At 33.8% G+C, this 17700-nt stretch overlaps 1 protein-coding gene across 1 annotated transcript in view; it reads right to left on the bottom strand.

Annotated features, from left to right (window-relative positions):
* The window catches only part of LOC134702463 (uncharacterized), a 34231-nt gene that overhangs the window by 10503 nt on the left and 6028 nt on the right, over window positions 1–17700 (bottom strand). The window contains exons 3-8 of the mRNA XM_063563364.1: window positions 15441–15531; window positions 13052–13220; window positions 10663–10882; window positions 4261–4297; window positions 3399–3620; window positions 2719–2801 (exon numbers count right to left, since the gene is read on the bottom strand). Of these exons, the coding sequence (XP_063419434.1) occupies window positions 2719–2801; window positions 3399–3620; window positions 4261–4297; window positions 10663–10882; window positions 13052–13220; window positions 15441–15531 (822 nt within the window). The remainder of the gene's footprint in view (window positions 1–2718; window positions 2802–3398; window positions 3621–4260; window positions 4298–10662; window positions 10883–13051; window positions 13221–15440; window positions 15532–17700) is intronic.

Raw genomic sequence — 17700 nt, 5'->3', positions numbered from 1 at the left:
AGGGAGAAGGTTTGGTACCATTAAAACGTTTAATTCAACTGCAAATGTTTGCACCTGTCCTAAATCAGGAATCTGATGTACAGTAGTTGTCGTTTGTTTATGTAGTTCATGCGTGTTTCTTTTCATTTTTATATAGATAAGACCGTTGGTTTTCCCGTTTGAATGGTTTTACATTACTAATTTTTGGGGCTCCGAATAAAGCTTGCTGTTTGGTGTGAGCCTAGGCTCTGTGTTAAAAGTAATGGTTTACTTTTATAAATTGTTATTTGGATGGAGAGTTGTCTCATTGGCACTCATACCACATCTTCCTATATCTATTCTCTCTTAATATCATAGTTTTCATGATAATTGGCAACTATAGGCTCTCAAGAGCCTGTGTCGCTCACCTGTATTGACTTATTTTGAAAATCATGTAAAATAAGGTTAAAATCATAATTATAATAATAATAGTATTAGAAACCCTTATGTATATTGAGGTCAAGTTTGGTTTAATTTGACCCAAACTAAAACAGGTCATTTCATTGTAGTACTCTTACAATAGATATTATCATTATTTAAATTAGTTTTTAAGTTGGTTTTTTTATTTACAATTTTCCCTTAGGCTTCTATAGTAAACCCCTATGTTCTATGTTAGCCATTGCATCCATGTTGGTTATATGACAGGGTCATTGGATACAAGTTTCAATCATGATAGCCTATTGAAAAATTGTGGCAAGGTTTAATTCTTTTAGGCCAGTGCAGTAGTTAAGCAGAGAAGTTTTTTGTATAAGATTGCAAAAATTTGACTATAAACGGCAATTACTCCTTAAGGGGGCAATTATCAATTTTTGTCATGTTGACTTATTTGTAGATCTTACTTTGCTGAACAATTTTGCTGTTTACAGTTTATCTCTATCTATTATAATATTCAAGATAAAAACCAAAATCTTCAAATTTCCTCAAAATCAACTATTCTTGGCAGCAACCAAACAATGGGTTGTCTGATGCCTCTGAAAATATCCAGCCAGATAGATCTAAACCTGATAAAAATTTAAACCCATGTCAGATTTGCTTTAAATGCTTTAGTTTCAGAGATATAAGCTAACAAGAGTACACACGCTGAAATGTCTCGCCTTCTTGACTTAATAAATCATTGATATTATGTTGATAGTCCTAAATATAAAGCTTTATTACAACTGTCACATAAACATAACATTAACCAAGAAAACTAAACATTGACCAATGAACCATGAAAATGAGGTCAAGATCAATATTTAGTTGCCAAGCAGGCATATGTACAGCTAACAATTCTTCCATACAACAAATATAGTTGACCTATTGCTTATAGTATAAGAAAAACAGACCAAAACACAAACTTAACACGGAGCAATGAACCGTGAAAATGAGGTCAAGGTCAAATAAAACCTGCGCGAATGACATATAGATCATTAAATATTTCCATACACCAAATATAGTTGACCTATTGCATATAGTATGAGAAAAACAGACCAAAACACAAAAACTTAACTATAACTACTGAACCATGAAAATGAGGTCAAAGTCAGATGACACCTGCTAGTTGGACATGTACACCTTTACAGTCCTTCCATACACCAAATATACTACACCTATTGCTTATAGTATCTGAGATATGGACTTGACCACCAAAACTTAACCTTGTTCACTGATTCATGAAATGAGGTCGAGGTCAAGTGAAAACTGTCTGACGGGCATGAGGACCTTGCAAGGTACGCACATACCAAATATAGTTATCCTGTTACTTATAATAAGAGAGAATTTAACATTACAAAAAATCTTAACTTTTTTTTCAAGTAGCCACTGAACTATGAAAATGAGGTCAAGGACATTGGACATGTGACTGACAGAAACTTCGTAACATGACGCATCTATATACAAAGTATGAAGCATCCAGGTCTTCCACCCTCTAAAATATAAAGCTTTAAAGAAGTAAGCTAACACCACCGCCGGATCACTATCCCTATGTCGAGCTTTCTGCAACGAAAGTTGCAGGATCGACAATGAAACTATAAATATTTCAAAATCTGTAGCATACATATCAAAGAAGTGAAACAGTTAGCTACTGCTAATTGATGAAATCCCCGCCACAACTGGATAATCTTAATAGTGTAAAAATATGTTAGTGTTTTTGGTAAACAGGAAGTTGTTGAGTGATGAATCTGAAAAGCATCACACAGTATTATATATTAAGCTGACTCATATAAACCCTGAAACCAATTTCAGAAATCCTTGCAACAAACTTTTCTAGAATTGTCTGTTTATGAATTTTGAAATTATTAAGAAACTAAGGTTTCAACTCCCTCAGGCAAAGTAAACTTTGGATGAATTTAGCTATCAATTTTAGGTATTTTTCTCATAATAGCTCGAATCAACGGTTTCGGTACTTTTATTTCCATGGATTTCAAATTTTTGCCTTTGAGTGTCCCTGATGAAGGTGAATCCAGAAAAGTGCTTCGGAAGCATGAAATTATAACATGTGTTGTTTTCAATTTTTTATTTTAATAATCAGTATGACTTTATCAAATAACAATAAAAGTAACTAAAAAACCAGGCTAAAAAAAAGACAAAGGTATTTTGAATCAGTCATAGGCCCGCCATGTCGCTTGTGTGTTCTAGCTAATACTAAAAATAACCCATTGAGATTTTTAGGGGGCCCAGGGCCCAAATAGAAAAAAATCTTTCAAGACTAATGTGTCTCACCTGAAGTTTAGAAGACAGCACTTGCTCAGTAGGTGAACTGCCGTCACACATTTTCTTTTTGCTTTCAAGTAAACTAGATTCACCTGTTTGTAATAGAAATGCAAAACTGTATTAATCTCCCAAAGTTGACAACCTTGATTTCATGGAGTATAAATGGTAAGGTAAAAAAAAAAAAAGCATTTAACTTCAATTTTCTTTTGAATTATTTGAAAATGGCAAACCAATGTTTGATGCCCAGATCAGGCTTGGCACAACCTGTCCAGAATATAACTTGTCAGACTTGCAGTCATAGGAATTGGGCTTTGGCATTTAAAAGAATCAAACTGATGAATCTTCAAATTTTCTTAAGAATGTTACATGAATTACAACATTAACAGGACAGATTATATTTTTGTCCGTCCTATACTAGCTTAGAGGACTAGACCTGTCTGGACAAAACAAACTTTTTAGAAGCCCTGGTTCACTTGTTTCATAGTAAAATTTAGCCATTCAAGTATATTAAACATAACTTATTTTTCAATTTGAAGTATCATACAATATTTGATTAATGGATAACCTATGCCCATGAATTCCACAAATTAATATATAATTGAATAAACTGAATCTGTCTAATCATATATGGTCTAAATAAAGTATTAATAAACTATTTGGAAGATATTTTGTTAATGAAATTTACTTACACAATAAACTGCCTTGTTTAAAATCATCCCTTTCAGTATATTTTAGTATGTTCTGCTCTGTTGAAAGTAAGTCAAGGTCATTCATTGATGGTGCATTATTGTCAGCAGAAAGGAAGTCAGAAGAATATCCAGGGTTTGTTGACTTGCCATGTGACAGAATATTTGAACTGTGTACATTAGAACTTCCACTGTCTTCATGGTGTACAATACTGTCATGACTGTCTAAAATGAGTAAGCACACGGAATCATGGCTGTACACTTGTTATATCATTTACTATAAATTTGTAAATTTGTCTGATGTTTCAGTTTGTTTTACTTAAACAGACCCTTAGATGCAATCCCTCGCAAAAAGATCGATAGAGTTTGGATGGGTACTTTTCTGTCATTTGAAAATAATCATAAATAAAAATTTAAAAATCAATTGAGCCATGCTTTCTTTTCTGTTTTTGATAAGTCTGATACCCATAGAATTGTTTTCTTTATTATTCATTTAAAAAGAAAAAGGGATTAGCCCCAAACTACTTAGTAACTGCATTCTAAATTCTGAGAAATACGCTGTGTTTCCCTTAATTACAAAAATTTGTTACATCGATCAACAATCAAAATGAAAGACTTGATCCAATGATCTCTGAATTTACTAATATAATTTCCCTCATAATTATGCATTGTCATTTAAGGGTTGGTATCTCAGTAACATCATAGCTAACATCTGATTACATGATTATCAATTTTTCTTTTGAAAAAACTCATCCTAGAAAAATGTTCCAGGATTGACATTTTAAAATTGAAATAACAAAATAATAACAAGTTTTAATTTTTGAAGCAAGATCATAACTAAATGATACAAATTAAATATATGTACCTTTATCATCAGATTCTTCATCTGTGTTTGTTGTAGACTGTAAATGAAATTTTGATGAAAATAACTAAAATCAAAGCAGTATATATGTATTTGATCAACTTAAGAAAAGAATCAAAACTATTTTTTAGACTTTAGGTAAGCAGAGGTTTTTTTACATGGAAAAAAGAACACTGGTAATCCCTCCTTTCCAGATAGAAATATTAGTATCCATTAGTACCCATTATTAGGTTGTCTGCATATTGATATTGTAAAATATCAGCTCTAATAACTATATTGGCAAAATTTGACTTTTAAATAGACCTTGCCATGCTGATCATTTTTTTTCTATAAATTGTTTAATATTTCACAGTGGTATCTTACTTTAACTTTGTTTAAACCTGTTTATTTACTTTTGACCTTCCTTATTTATCCCTTAAAAGTTATAAATTTCATTAACTATGAATTTGCGTTCATGTATTAAAGATCAAATTTATTTGTTCATTGTGTGTTAATTTGCGTTTTTTGATTGAGTTAAGCCTTCCAATTGATATTTTATAGTGTGTTTTACTATGTTGTGATGTTATACTATTGTTTCAGTACAGGGAGAAGGTTTGGTACCATTAAAACGTTTAATCCCACTGCAAATGTTTGCACCTGTCCTAAGTCAGGAATCTGATGTACAGTAGTTGTCGTTTGTTTATGTAGTTCATACGTGTTTCTCGTTTCTCATTTTTATATAGATAAGACCGTTGGTTTTCCCGTTTGAATGGTTTTACATTACTAATTTTTGGGGCTCCGAATAAAGCTTGCTGTTTGGTGTGAGCCTAGGCTCTGTGTTGAAAGTAATGGTTTACTTTTATAAATTGTTATTTGGATGGGGAGTTGGCACTCATACCACATCTTCCTATATCTATTCTCTCTTAATATCATAGTTTTCATGATAATTGGCAACTATAGGCTCTCAAGAGCCTGTGTCGCTCACCTGTATTGACTGTTATTTTGAAAATCATGTAAAATAAGGTTAAAATCATAATTATAATAATAATAGTATTAGAAACCCTTATGTATATTGAGGTCAAGTTTGGTTTAATTTGACCCAAACTAAAACAGGTCATTTCATTGTAGTACTCTTACAATAGATATTATCATTATTTAAATTAGTTTTAAGTTGGTTTTTTTATTTACAATTTTCCCTTAGGCTTCTATAGTAAACCCCTATGTTCTATGTTAGCCATTGCATCCATGTTGGTTATATGACAGGGTCATTGGATACAAGTTTCAATCATGATAGCCTATTGAAAAATTGTGGCAAGGTTTATTTCTTTTAGGCCAGTGCAGTAGTTAAGCAGAGAAGTTTTTTGTATAAGATTGCAAAAATTTGACTATAAACAGCAATTACTCCTTAACGGGGCAATTATCAATTTTTGTCATGTTGACTTATTTGTAGATCTTACTTTGCTGAACAATTTTGCTGTTTACAGTTTATCTCTATCTATTATAATATTCAAGATAAAAACCAAAATCTTCAAATTTCCTCAAAATCAACTATTCTTGGCAGCAACCAAACAATGGGTTGTCTGATGCCTCTGAAAATATCCAGCCAGATAGATCTAAACCTGATAAAAATTTAAACCCATGTCAGATTTGCTTTAAATTTATGCTTTAGTTTCAGAGATATAAGCTAACAAGAGTACACACGTTGAAATGTCTCGCCTTCTTGACTTAATAAATCATTGATATTATGTTGATAGTCCTAAATATAAAGCTTTATTACAACTGTCACATAAACATAACATTAACCAAGAAAACTAAACATTGACCAATGAACCATGAAAATGAGGTCAAGATCAATATTTAGTTGCCAAGCAGGCATATGTACAGCTAACAATTCTTCCATACAACAAATATAGTTGACCTATTGCTTATAGTATAAGAAAAACAGACCAAAACACAAACTTAACACGGAGCAATGAACCGTGAAAATGAGGTCAAGGTCAAATAAAACCTGCGCGAATGACATATAGATCATAAAATATTTCCATACACCAAATATAGTTGACCTATTGCATATAGTATTAGAAAAAAAGACCAAAACTCAAAAACTTAACTTTGACCACTGAACCATGAAAATGAGGTCAAGGTCAGATGACACCTGCCAGCTTGACATGTACACCTTACAATCATGCCATACACCAAATATAGTAGACCTATTGCATACATTTAAACTGGTTTTTTTTACATCAGAAAACAGGGACGTTCCCTGAAAGCAGGCAATACATGTATCCCACATTTCCTGACTTTTGTCCAACCTGTTCAAAGACAAAGTAGATAGATTTCAAAGAACGTCTCAGACCATTTTTACTCAAAGTCTTTAAGATTGTTCCTTTAAACAGGAACAGAGGTTAGGCACAAAGCAAATCAAGATGCACTCAGTGGGTTGAAAGATGCTTTAGTTTTTTGGTTTTTTTTCAAAAAAGATCACCCTTGCACACACACAAATCGTGGAATGGTGTGGCAAAGATAATTTTGTTTGTTTTCCTCGATTCCGAATCATGTAGACTCTTCAATGCAAAAATTATTTGTAGATCTTACTTTGCTGAACATTATTGCTGTTTACAGTTTATCTCTATCTATAATGGTATTCACGATAATAACTAAAAACTGCAAAATTTCCTTTAAATTACCAATTTTACGGCAGCAACCCAACAACGGATTGTGGGATTCATCTGAAAATTTGCAAGGGGATATTTCTTATTCTGATGGACATTTAAATCTTGAAAGATTTGCCTTCAATGTCTTAGTTTTAAAGATATATAGCAAAAACAGCATTTTACCATTATGTTCTAATTTTAGCCATGTCGGCCATTTTGTTTGGTACGCGGGGTCATCGGACACATTTTTTAAACTATATACCACAATAATGATTGTGGTCAAGTTTAGTTAAATTTGGCTTAGTATTTTCAGAGAAGAAGATTTTTGTACAAGTTACAAAAAATGACGAAAAAATGTTAAAAATTTACTATAAAGGACAATAACTCCTTAAGGGGTTGACTGACAATCTTGGTCATGTTGACTTATTTGTAGGTCTTACTTGGCTGAACATTATTGCTGTTTACATTTTATCTCTATCTATAATAGTATTCAAAACAAGAAGTAATTGTAACAGGATGCTGTTACGAAGTCTCCCAAACAAAGCTCCCATAACTCGCCATTTATATGGTCCCATGTTCATTTGATTAGTTTTATTGTCCCATACAAGAATAGATATGGTTTAGGGGTGGGGATGTTGACATATACAAGTTTTCAAACAAAGGGGGTGGGGTGAGTCCCTAGGGACATCACTTTTATTTCATTTCATTTGTTTTATTGTCCCCTACAAGAATATATATGGTTTAGGGGTGGGGATCTGGACTGTTTACAAGATAATAGCACATTCTCAAATTGAACGTGGTGGGGATGACCCCCCGGGGACTTCCCTTTAATTTCATTTGATTTGTTTTATCGTCCCATTCAAGAATATATATGGTTTAGGGGTGGGGATCTAGCCCGTTTACAAGATAATAGTACATTCTCAAATTGAACGGGATGGGGGGGGGGGGGGGGGGGGGGGGGTGACCCCCAGGAACTTCCATTTAATTTCATTTGATTAGTTTTATTGTCCCATACAAGAATAGATATGGTTTAGGGGTGGGGATGTTGACCCTTTACAAGTTTTCAAACAAGAGGGGGTGGGGTGAGCCCCTAGGGACATCACTTTTATTTCATTTCATTTGTTTTATTGTCCCCTACAAGAATATATATGGTTTAGGGGTGGGGATCTGGACCGTTTACAAGATAATAGCACATTCTCAAATTGAACGGGGTGGGGATGACCCCCAGGGACTTCCCTTTAATGTCATTTGATTTGTTTTATCATCCCATTCAAGAATATATATGGTTTAGGGGTGGGGATCTGGACCGTTTACATGATAAAAGCATATTCTCAAATTGAAGGGGTGGGGATGACCCCCCAGGGACTCCCCCTATATTTCATGTGATTTGTTTTATTGTCCTATAATCATTGTATCTATCACTTACAGTTTTCAAGTTATATTCATTTGAAAATTTTAGAAAATAAAATCCCATAGGGTTCTATAGTAAATCCCTCCCTCCTTTCTACCCCCCAAAATACCCCTTAATAGACCCCAATGCACAAACAAAAGATTGATGGCTCACCTAGACATATTAGTCTACCATTTTATGAAATCCTAAGTCAATCTGACAAGTGGTTTAGGAGAACCGCTGCAGACAAGTTCATTTTTAAAGTGGCGGAAGAAGAGGAAGAAGAGGAAGAATAATAAAAATAATAAGAACTGACCAAAAACAATAAGTCTCCAAACTTTGTTTGGGAGACTTAATAATAACCAAAAGCTGCAAAATTTACTTAAAATTACCAATTCAGGGGCAGCAACCCAACAACAGGTTGTCCGAATCGTCTGAAAATTTCAGGGCAGATAGGTCTTGACCTGATCAACAATTTTACCCCATGTCAGATTTGCTCTAAATGCTTTGGTTTCAAAGATTTATAAGCCAAAATATACATTTTTCCCCGTGTTCTATTTTTAGCCATGGCGGCCATCTTGGTTTGATGGCCAGGTCACCGGACATATTTTTTAAACTAGATACCCCAAGGATGATTGTGGCCAAGTTTGGTTAAGTTTGGCCCTGTAGTTTCAGTGGAGAAGATTTTTGTAAAAGTTTACAGACGACGGACGACGGACGTCGGATGCCAAGTGATGAGAAAAGCTCACTTGACCTTTCAGGTCAGGTGAGCTAAAAAAGTGGACAAGAATGGCCAATAAAATTTTCGGGTTGCGGTGATTTTACCAGGTCGGTCGTGGGCGGGGAAACAAACAATGTTTTATTTTTGGCCTCACTGATCCATGAAATGAGGTCGAGGTCAAGTGAAAACTGTCTGACAGACATGAGGACCTTGTAAGGTATGCACATACCAAATATAGTTATCCTATTACTAATAATAAGAGAGAATTTAAAATTACAAAAAATCTTAACTTTTTTTTTTAAGTAGTCACTGAACCATGAAAATGAGGTCAAGGACATTGGACATGTGACTGACTGAAACTTCGTAAAACAAGGCATCCATATACAAAGTATGAAGCATCCAAGTCTTCCACCTTCTTAAATATAAAGCTTTTAAAAAGTTAGCTAACGCTGCTGCCGAATCACTATCCCTATGTCGAGCTTTCTGCAACAAAAGTCGCAGGCTCGACAAAAACTGCATTTTATCCCAATGTCCTATTTTTAGCAATAATACATATATATCTAAGAAATTTGAAAAGAAATAAGTGATATGTGATGTACATGTTCCTTGTACACTCAAAATACCCCTGGCCCATTTTATCAAAATTTGGGCTAAAAAGACAGACATGCTTAGTAATAAAAATAATTTTGTCACACTTAATTTGTTGAGCTTGAAATTTGGTATTGTCGTCATTTGAGCATGTTATACTGAGTCATGCACTTAAACAAAGCCAGATAGGTCATAAAACAAAACTTTCTGGTGACTTCCTTATTCTTCTGACGTTTCAGTCTCAAAGAAAACTTGTTCTGGTAAAATGGTGAATGACAAAACATTTGAAAAACTTAACAACCAATATAAAATTGCAATGCTGAGTTGCCTCATAAACATTTAACTAATATTCCACTCAGTGTTTTTCACAAATTATGATTCAATAAAATTGACCATTCATCTGGCCTAATATAAGTTAGGTATTGATGAACAGTTTTGTCTCTGTTCAGTAGCCAACACTTTGGTGTTGACATGAATATAAATAATGTGGTAAATCTTATTCCAAAATTACCAATTCAGAGGCAGCAACCCAACAACGGGTTGTCCTATTCATCTGAAAATTGTAGGGCAAATAGATCTTGACCTGATAAACAATTTCACCCCATGTCAGATTGCTCTAAAAGCTTGGGTTTTTGAGTTATAAGCCAAAAACTGCAATTTACCCCTATGTTCTATTTTTAGCCATGGGGGCCATCTTGGATGGTTGGCCGGGTCACCGGATACTAGATACCCCAAAGATGATTATGGCCAAGTTTGGTTTAATTTGGCCCAGTAGTTTCAGAGGAGAAGATTTTTGTAAAAGTTAACAGACGACGCTGGACGACGACGACGACAACGGACGAAGGACGCAAAGTGATGAGAAAAACTCACTTGGCCCTTCCGGCCAGGTGAGCTAATAACGTGCTACACCGATTATTCAGTGTGCACCACATTTTTGTGTTATTTCATCATAGACAGACAAAATATTATAGTCATTCCTTAAACATGTTATTAATAAATAACAAATTCACAATAAAAATAGAAGCTGTCTTATAACACACAGTTGCGTAAAATGCAATGCTATTAATACATACTAGTATATTGGTGATTTTTGACTTCCTCCTCCATGGCAGGTATTTAGATGTTTCCCCATAATCATAACGGAGTTCCTCTCCTGTGTTTATGTCTCTAACAGCAAATAAAGCCAAATGGGGCCTGTCTTCAACATCAATTCTTTTCATAACAGAGTTTTTTTCAATACCTATACCATCATTTACATATCTGGCTTTAAGCCTAGAAAATGTGCCATCAATGCTAAAAGAGAACAGAATACAACATTATCAACATGAAGTAACAAATTGGAAAGTGTATCCATCAGACACAGATGATGCCCCTTCTTTCATGTAAGATTATAAAGGGACATAACTCAAGAACAGTAAAAGTAACACATACAGTTTACTATATTTGTACTTAATCTGTGTTTTGTAGTATGAATAAGCATTGTGTATAAGTTTCATGACATTTGATTTAGGCAAACTTAAGTTATAAAGAACAAATGTGAAAAAATCAGCAATTTCTCCATTTATAAAGGGGCATAACTCTAGAAAAGTGAAAGTGATCCACCAAATTTCAAATTTGATCATAGTACAGGGGTCCAATTGGCCCTGGTCCGGTGGTCCGAGACCAGTATAATTTGCATCGGACCAGTAGATTTTTTCAGCGGGTGGTCCGGCTGACCAGTAGAAAGGAGTATGTTCGATAAGGCCCTAAAATGGCCCCCTTTTTAGTGTAAATTTCAAATTGGAATTTATTGACTAATATCACGATAAATTATAGCTAATACATTGACTAGATAGGATATAAGCCATTTTGTTGAAAATTTTACATTTCTGCATTTCATTATGACGTCACAAGTTGTACTCATATTGATTTTTCACGAAAAAATCAATGAAAATGGGTAAATTTCCAAAGATTATTTGACAGGAAACATAGAGCGCATACGTCGACAACAAAGATTTTTTAAAATAATGTTTATGAAGACATTTAACATGTCTTATTTGAATATTAAGCTTGTCGACCCATGCGCTCTATGTTTCCTGGTCATTTATTTGGTTGAAATCCAGCTGATTTTGTCAAATTTCACCAAAATCCCTTATCTTGACCTTTTTCGGATGTAAAAATCAACGTGTTAGAATTAAACTTTGACAAAAAACAGCTCTGTTTAAACATTTTCACATGTCTTTAAGGCAACTTAAAACAATTAATGTCTTGTAACCATGAACTTTATAATTGGGGCCAAATATGGCACTTACCGAACTTACTCCTTTGTCGATAAAAATCACAGATTGCATCGCAATCTCGGTTTGTGACAGACCTAGATAAGAAATGGATTTTTGTAACGGGATCTTAGAATTTTAAGTTAGATTTTGTTCTTGCTCGTGAACAATCAGAACAGCACAAAAAAATCTACCCGAATAAAGGAGAGGAATGCATTTTCTTGACTAACATATATGTAAAAGAAAGCATGAAAATAAAAGAAAACATCAGAAGCCTGTAATTCAGTGGTTGTCGTTTGTTTATGTGTTACATATTTGTTTTTTGTTCATTTTTTTACATAAATAAGGCCGTTAGTTTTCTCGTTTGAATTGTTTTACATTGTCTTATCAGGGCCTATTATAGCTGACTATGCGGTATGGGCTTTGCTCATTGTTGAAGGCCGTACTGTGACCTATAGTTGTTAATGTCTGTGTCATTTTGGTCTTTTGTGGATAGTTGTCTCATTGGCAATCATACCACATCTTCTTTTTTATATCTATCATTTATATAATTTAGTGTTTGTCAAATTTTTATGAATGTCATTTTTGCAGGACCAGTAGATTTGGTGCCGGACCAGTAGATTTTTAGTCCACTGGTCCGGCTGGCCATTACACAAAAAAGCTTAAATTCGATCCCTGTGCATATATATAAGTTTGGTAACATTTGCTTGAGGCAAACAAAAGTTAGAGACCAGAAACAAAAAATTCAGCTATTTTTCCATTTGTAAAGGGATTTTAAATTCTAGAACGGTATAAGTGACACTACTGAAATTTTAACTTGATCTGTGTTCTGTGGTGATGACCATTGTGTTAAGTTTCTTAACATTTGGTTTAGGCAACCTAAAGATAGAGAACAAAAACCAATTTTGGCATTTAGGGGAATACGTACATAATGATAGATAAACGGACAGACAGACAGACAAGGGTAAAACTGAATGCCCCAAAGATGCTACAGTGAGGGTATGACAAGTATTTCTAAAGAGTTCATCTGTCTTTAAAAGACTAATTTGGACAGGGCTTTTTGTTCCATAAGTGAACCTTGTCCTTTATTTTTTATAAGTTAATTTAATTCTATAATAATAAACATGATAAAATTATCACTCTCTACTTAAAATCAAAATCATATCATGAGTCATCAATTGACATTTCCTTAAATTTACAAATTTACCTCATTTTTTTTTCATCTTTATTTTTGAAAAAAAACACATAACAACCAATGCCACTTGCCACATGCTCATCCAGCCTACTGACACCTTCTTCGCTGGAAAGCAACTCTCCTTCATATTCAAGGAGAAAATCTCCTTTCTTAAAATTTCTGCTTGTAAACACCCCTTTTCCTAAAATTAATTAAAAGGATTTGTCACAATTGTCTTTGGTTAAAATTGGTGACAAAACTCTATTTGTTAGCCTGTAGATTAGATAAGGTATATTAAGTCACTCCCCTCTAAAGTCACATATGGGTGACTAAGAAATAGAAATATGGTCATAATTGATATCCCTCCACCCAACAGTGAAATCCTCATCAAAAATGGGGTGTTCATTTACAAGTTGGCAGTCACATCATGTCAGATTGGGGACGTTAAATCCAATGCCTCATGTAAAGAGATGGCCAGACTCTTTACTTGTTAAGAACCCTGTCAACAACTTTTTGAAGGGTCTTCCAGTGGTCTGTTGCTAGGCCTAATTTCTGTCCCTGTCTAATACCTTCATTTTCCTGTGGCAGTCTTCCCTGACCTTCGTCCCAGACAGCCTCTATGACAGGACCTACCTATTGTTTTATTGTTCATTTCTTCTCGTCTTGAACATGGATGGAATTATTTGCCACAGTTTTTTTTTTTACATCAACCTTAAAAGTTTTAAACTTTGCATGCACTGTCAATTTAATTTAATTTCTAAATCATGTGATAAAATGCTTAACCCATTGGCTCCCAATCCAATCAGTCTTCAAGTTGTGATTACATCAGACATTCCTAAAGGTTGCACGTCTGTAAAAATTGACATATGATCTTATTTTAAAGCTAAAACTATACCACTTCTACTATGAAGTTTTGAACAAAAAATTATACCGGATTGGAAAGATCAAATCCACTACTCTACATCTAGACACATTTAAAGAATTCTTTGAAATAGCAAATGGTAATCACGCTTAAGTTCACATATTTTGGATACAGAAATGATATTTCTGGACACTGTCATTTATAAGTGACTCAATTAAGGGATACCTCATTACAAGTATATTATCAACTGTCATGATTTATTTACTGTGGTCAATAAAGTCTGCATTTGAGAGGATGTGATTCCAATTAATATTATTATACTTCACATCAAAATGCCATATTTAAATTGGCTAAGAGGGAGATAATTTACTCTATCCCATGCATAAGCGGGAGACAATTTTTTGAATGTCACCCGAGCTCTTGTCCATAGATAAAGTAATTAAAGACAATGCTTTTAAGTTCTATGTTTTGGCTCATATTTTATTATTTTACTGTCAAAATAAAAAAATACAACATCTTGTTTCACTTCTGTAGATTTTTCTAATACATGACTACCAGTAACATTATTATGCATCAGTGACGTCACAGAAAATGCTTTAAAAAAAATTCAGGGATCTCCATGGCCTGATTAACGATATCAACTGCTTAAATTTGATAAATCACATTTTTCACATAAATCAATAAATTGCAATTTAATTAAAAAAAAATGATTGAAAAGGAAACATTTGCAAGTATAATAATGTCTAAAATAAAGAAGTTGTTCCCCCAACCTTTTCTTAATTTGAGGACAAATAGCAAAAGTTGGCAGTTGATGATTAAAACTGTGTATCAATTCAGTGTCTGCAAATCATTGAAACTGTTAAACACATGATACATATGTCTTCAATCTCAGAATTTTGCATGATCTCCAAATCCAGGGTGATCACATATAATGATAGCTGATAGTTTGATGAAAACCAAGCTGATTTGAAAAGGTTATAAAAAATATTCAAGATGCCTAACTGAATTTAATCTTTTTTTTTTACCTATTTAAATTCTTTAATTTCACAGCAATGAACCAAACTACCAACTTAACTGCAATTTTATTAGATATATATTAAATTAGTTAGATGGGCTGATTTACACCAAACAAGACTAAATTGGAAGGTCCAGACTAGTTGAGACTTTGTTGAGACAGGTTGAGACTAGTTAAGGGAGGTCAAGACTGGTTGAACCTTGGTGGAGACCATATCAGACTACACAAAGATCAACAAGTATTGAAACAGACTAATTAAGTACAGTTGAGACCTAGTCCAGAAGAGTAAAATACAGTTAAGTACTGTCCAGACAATATCAAGACTAGTCGAGTAAAATGTGTGCTCGACTTTACCAAACGCATAAAACTTTGCTCAGTGCCCGGAGCACAAAAATCATGCTCTAAACATGAAATCCAACAATTTGATAGGTGATTTTCGAGTATGAGTACAAAAAACTGACTCGAAAATTTTATGACAACAAGGTGGTCTTTTCAGACTCTGAGCAGTTTGTAGTGTATAGACTAACATTACTGACAAAACTCACCTATGTTTGGAGTAATTTCTCTAACAGCAAAGCCCTCCTTGTCTTCACGCTTTCTTATATAGAACTCTGCATCTATCACTGGATTAAACTCCTAATGAAACAAGAATCTAATTCAATTTATTAAATGCACTCCCATATTTCAACTGAAATTACACATATATATCACAGTTGAGCTACTGACAAAATATGAATTCATTCTGTTCAGAGGTACTATAACTGGCAGGGAAGACTTACGTACTCGGCTTCCTTTTCACAGCAAGCTGCTATCCAGTGGTGAGGCTGAAAGCGAAAGTGACAAGCACAAACACAACAACAACACACTGTACACATCATACAATCATTCCAGCAGCATTGTCTGATAATTAAATCGAAATCAAAGAAATATATACAAAATATATACTGCATTTATGCTTCTGTAGAAACTAATAATAATTGAAGTCAGAATATTTTCATAGTTGCAATTTAGAAATAAATATTCTAAGACAGGATACTCTGCTCTGGTATTTTTAAATATTCCTTTGTAAAAGGAAACATAATAATTAAATCTGAATAAATCCTTGCATCCTACGAAAAAAAGATGTTGATATATAAACAATAATCATTATATTTCAACGTTAATAATTTCATACCGTTTAAGTAAGGTTTTATAAGTATTATCAGTGGTCTCGTTAGCCCAAATTAGAAGGGCGCCGTGCCCTGGGTGCCCTAAGTTCGCCCTGTGTGCCCTCAGCCGCGCCCTTCTGCCCTGACGCCGTTTTCTGAAAAACCTTTGTGCCGTTTTGGTAAAATTGCCTTTTGTTTCATCGATTTCTTATCAGAAGTTAAATTACATATATGACACCTGGTGATTACCCCTAGGTAACCAGGTTAATCATGTCATTCATAGGCAGATCCAGGGGTGGGGGCTGGGGGGCCCGGGCCCCCCCTTTCGTGGGAAAAATTTGGTTGATAACTTGATTATATAGGGAATCACTGAAGCATGACTGGAGCAGGCCCCTTAGGTCAGTCAGCGGGCCCCCCCTTAGGCAAAGTTCTGGATCCGCCACTGTCATTACAATCAATGATTGTGGATAAGACTTCAAAGGTGTTAATTAGTAGGTAATTTAATTAAGACAATGTACCTTTTTGTCATAAATATGATGAATGTGTCCGCATTTTCTTTTCGATCTCCAAGTCACAATGGAAGAGTGTATAAATGAAGACTTTCATGAATTTAGAATTGAATTGAAGTAATCAACTTTGCCTTCACAGAAACATCGTCCATCTCAACTTGTGAGCGACGAGCAGACGTAAACATGTTGGAAATTAATTTTGGAGTTACTTCCCCTGAAAAAGCTTATTACAAAATTGTGCTCCTAAAATATTATCTAGCACTAAAAATAGAAAAAAATAACCAATTGAATACAAAATTATATAAGAATGTTACCTTAAGGATACTAACTGTCTTTGAACATACAAAAAAAAATATGTTGCAAATTATTTTTAATAATCATACTTTTGGCAATCCATGTTTTATACATTCTCAATTAAGAAATATGTATAGATTAATTATATGAACGGAGTCAAGCTATCAACTTACAAAAAAAAAGAGTGTGTAGTCAAACTCTCATCACAAATCAACATGATTAAGCTACACTAAATAATATATTCCTAAACACAAACAATAAAAAAAAGTTTTGAGGGCCAAGCTCTAGATGAAAATTTTGAAATACAACTACTCTGTCATGTACATGTATGGTAAACTATATATATAGCTATGAGATGTTTAGTTTATGTTCTTTCTTTTTGGAAGGAGAGGGGGTGGGGGAGAATAGTAAGTTTAATTTTCCTCTTTTGGTTAATAGTATGAATGTGTATTGCCATGTTATATGAACATGTAGTATGAATGACTTTTCTTATGCAAATTTTATAGAATAAATAATCATAACAACAACTTATGCATCTTTATTGACAATATATACAGTAAAAAAATATGTGAACTTGTGATACATGCAGGGACATAGACATTAGAAATGAGCAGTGCCTTCTCCTATCATAAAAAAGTGCCCTGCCCTCCACTGGCACCCTGCCCCTTTTGAATTTTAGCTGGAGCACTTGTTATTTGTATTGTAATACATGTATATCCATAAAACAGAAAGTAAGATAAATTAATTAAATATTTAAATTTTAGACGATCGTGAATAAAAAATAATTGTGTGTTTCACAAAGCATGATTTTAAATCCTTGCAAAAAAACGTAATAATAATTTACAATAATCATA

The sequence above is a fragment of the Mytilus trossulus genome, unplaced genomic scaffold (genome assembly GCF_036588685.1).
Source record: "Mytilus trossulus isolate FHL-02 unplaced genomic scaffold, PNRI_Mtr1.1.1.hap1 h1tg000476l__unscaffolded, whole genome shotgun sequence".
Lineage (NCBI taxonomy): Eukaryota > Metazoa > Mollusca > Bivalvia > Mytilida > Mytilidae > Mytilus > Mytilus trossulus.
The sequence above is the reverse complement of the archived record's forward strand: the minus strand, read 5'-3'. Positions and strand labels throughout refer to the sequence as shown.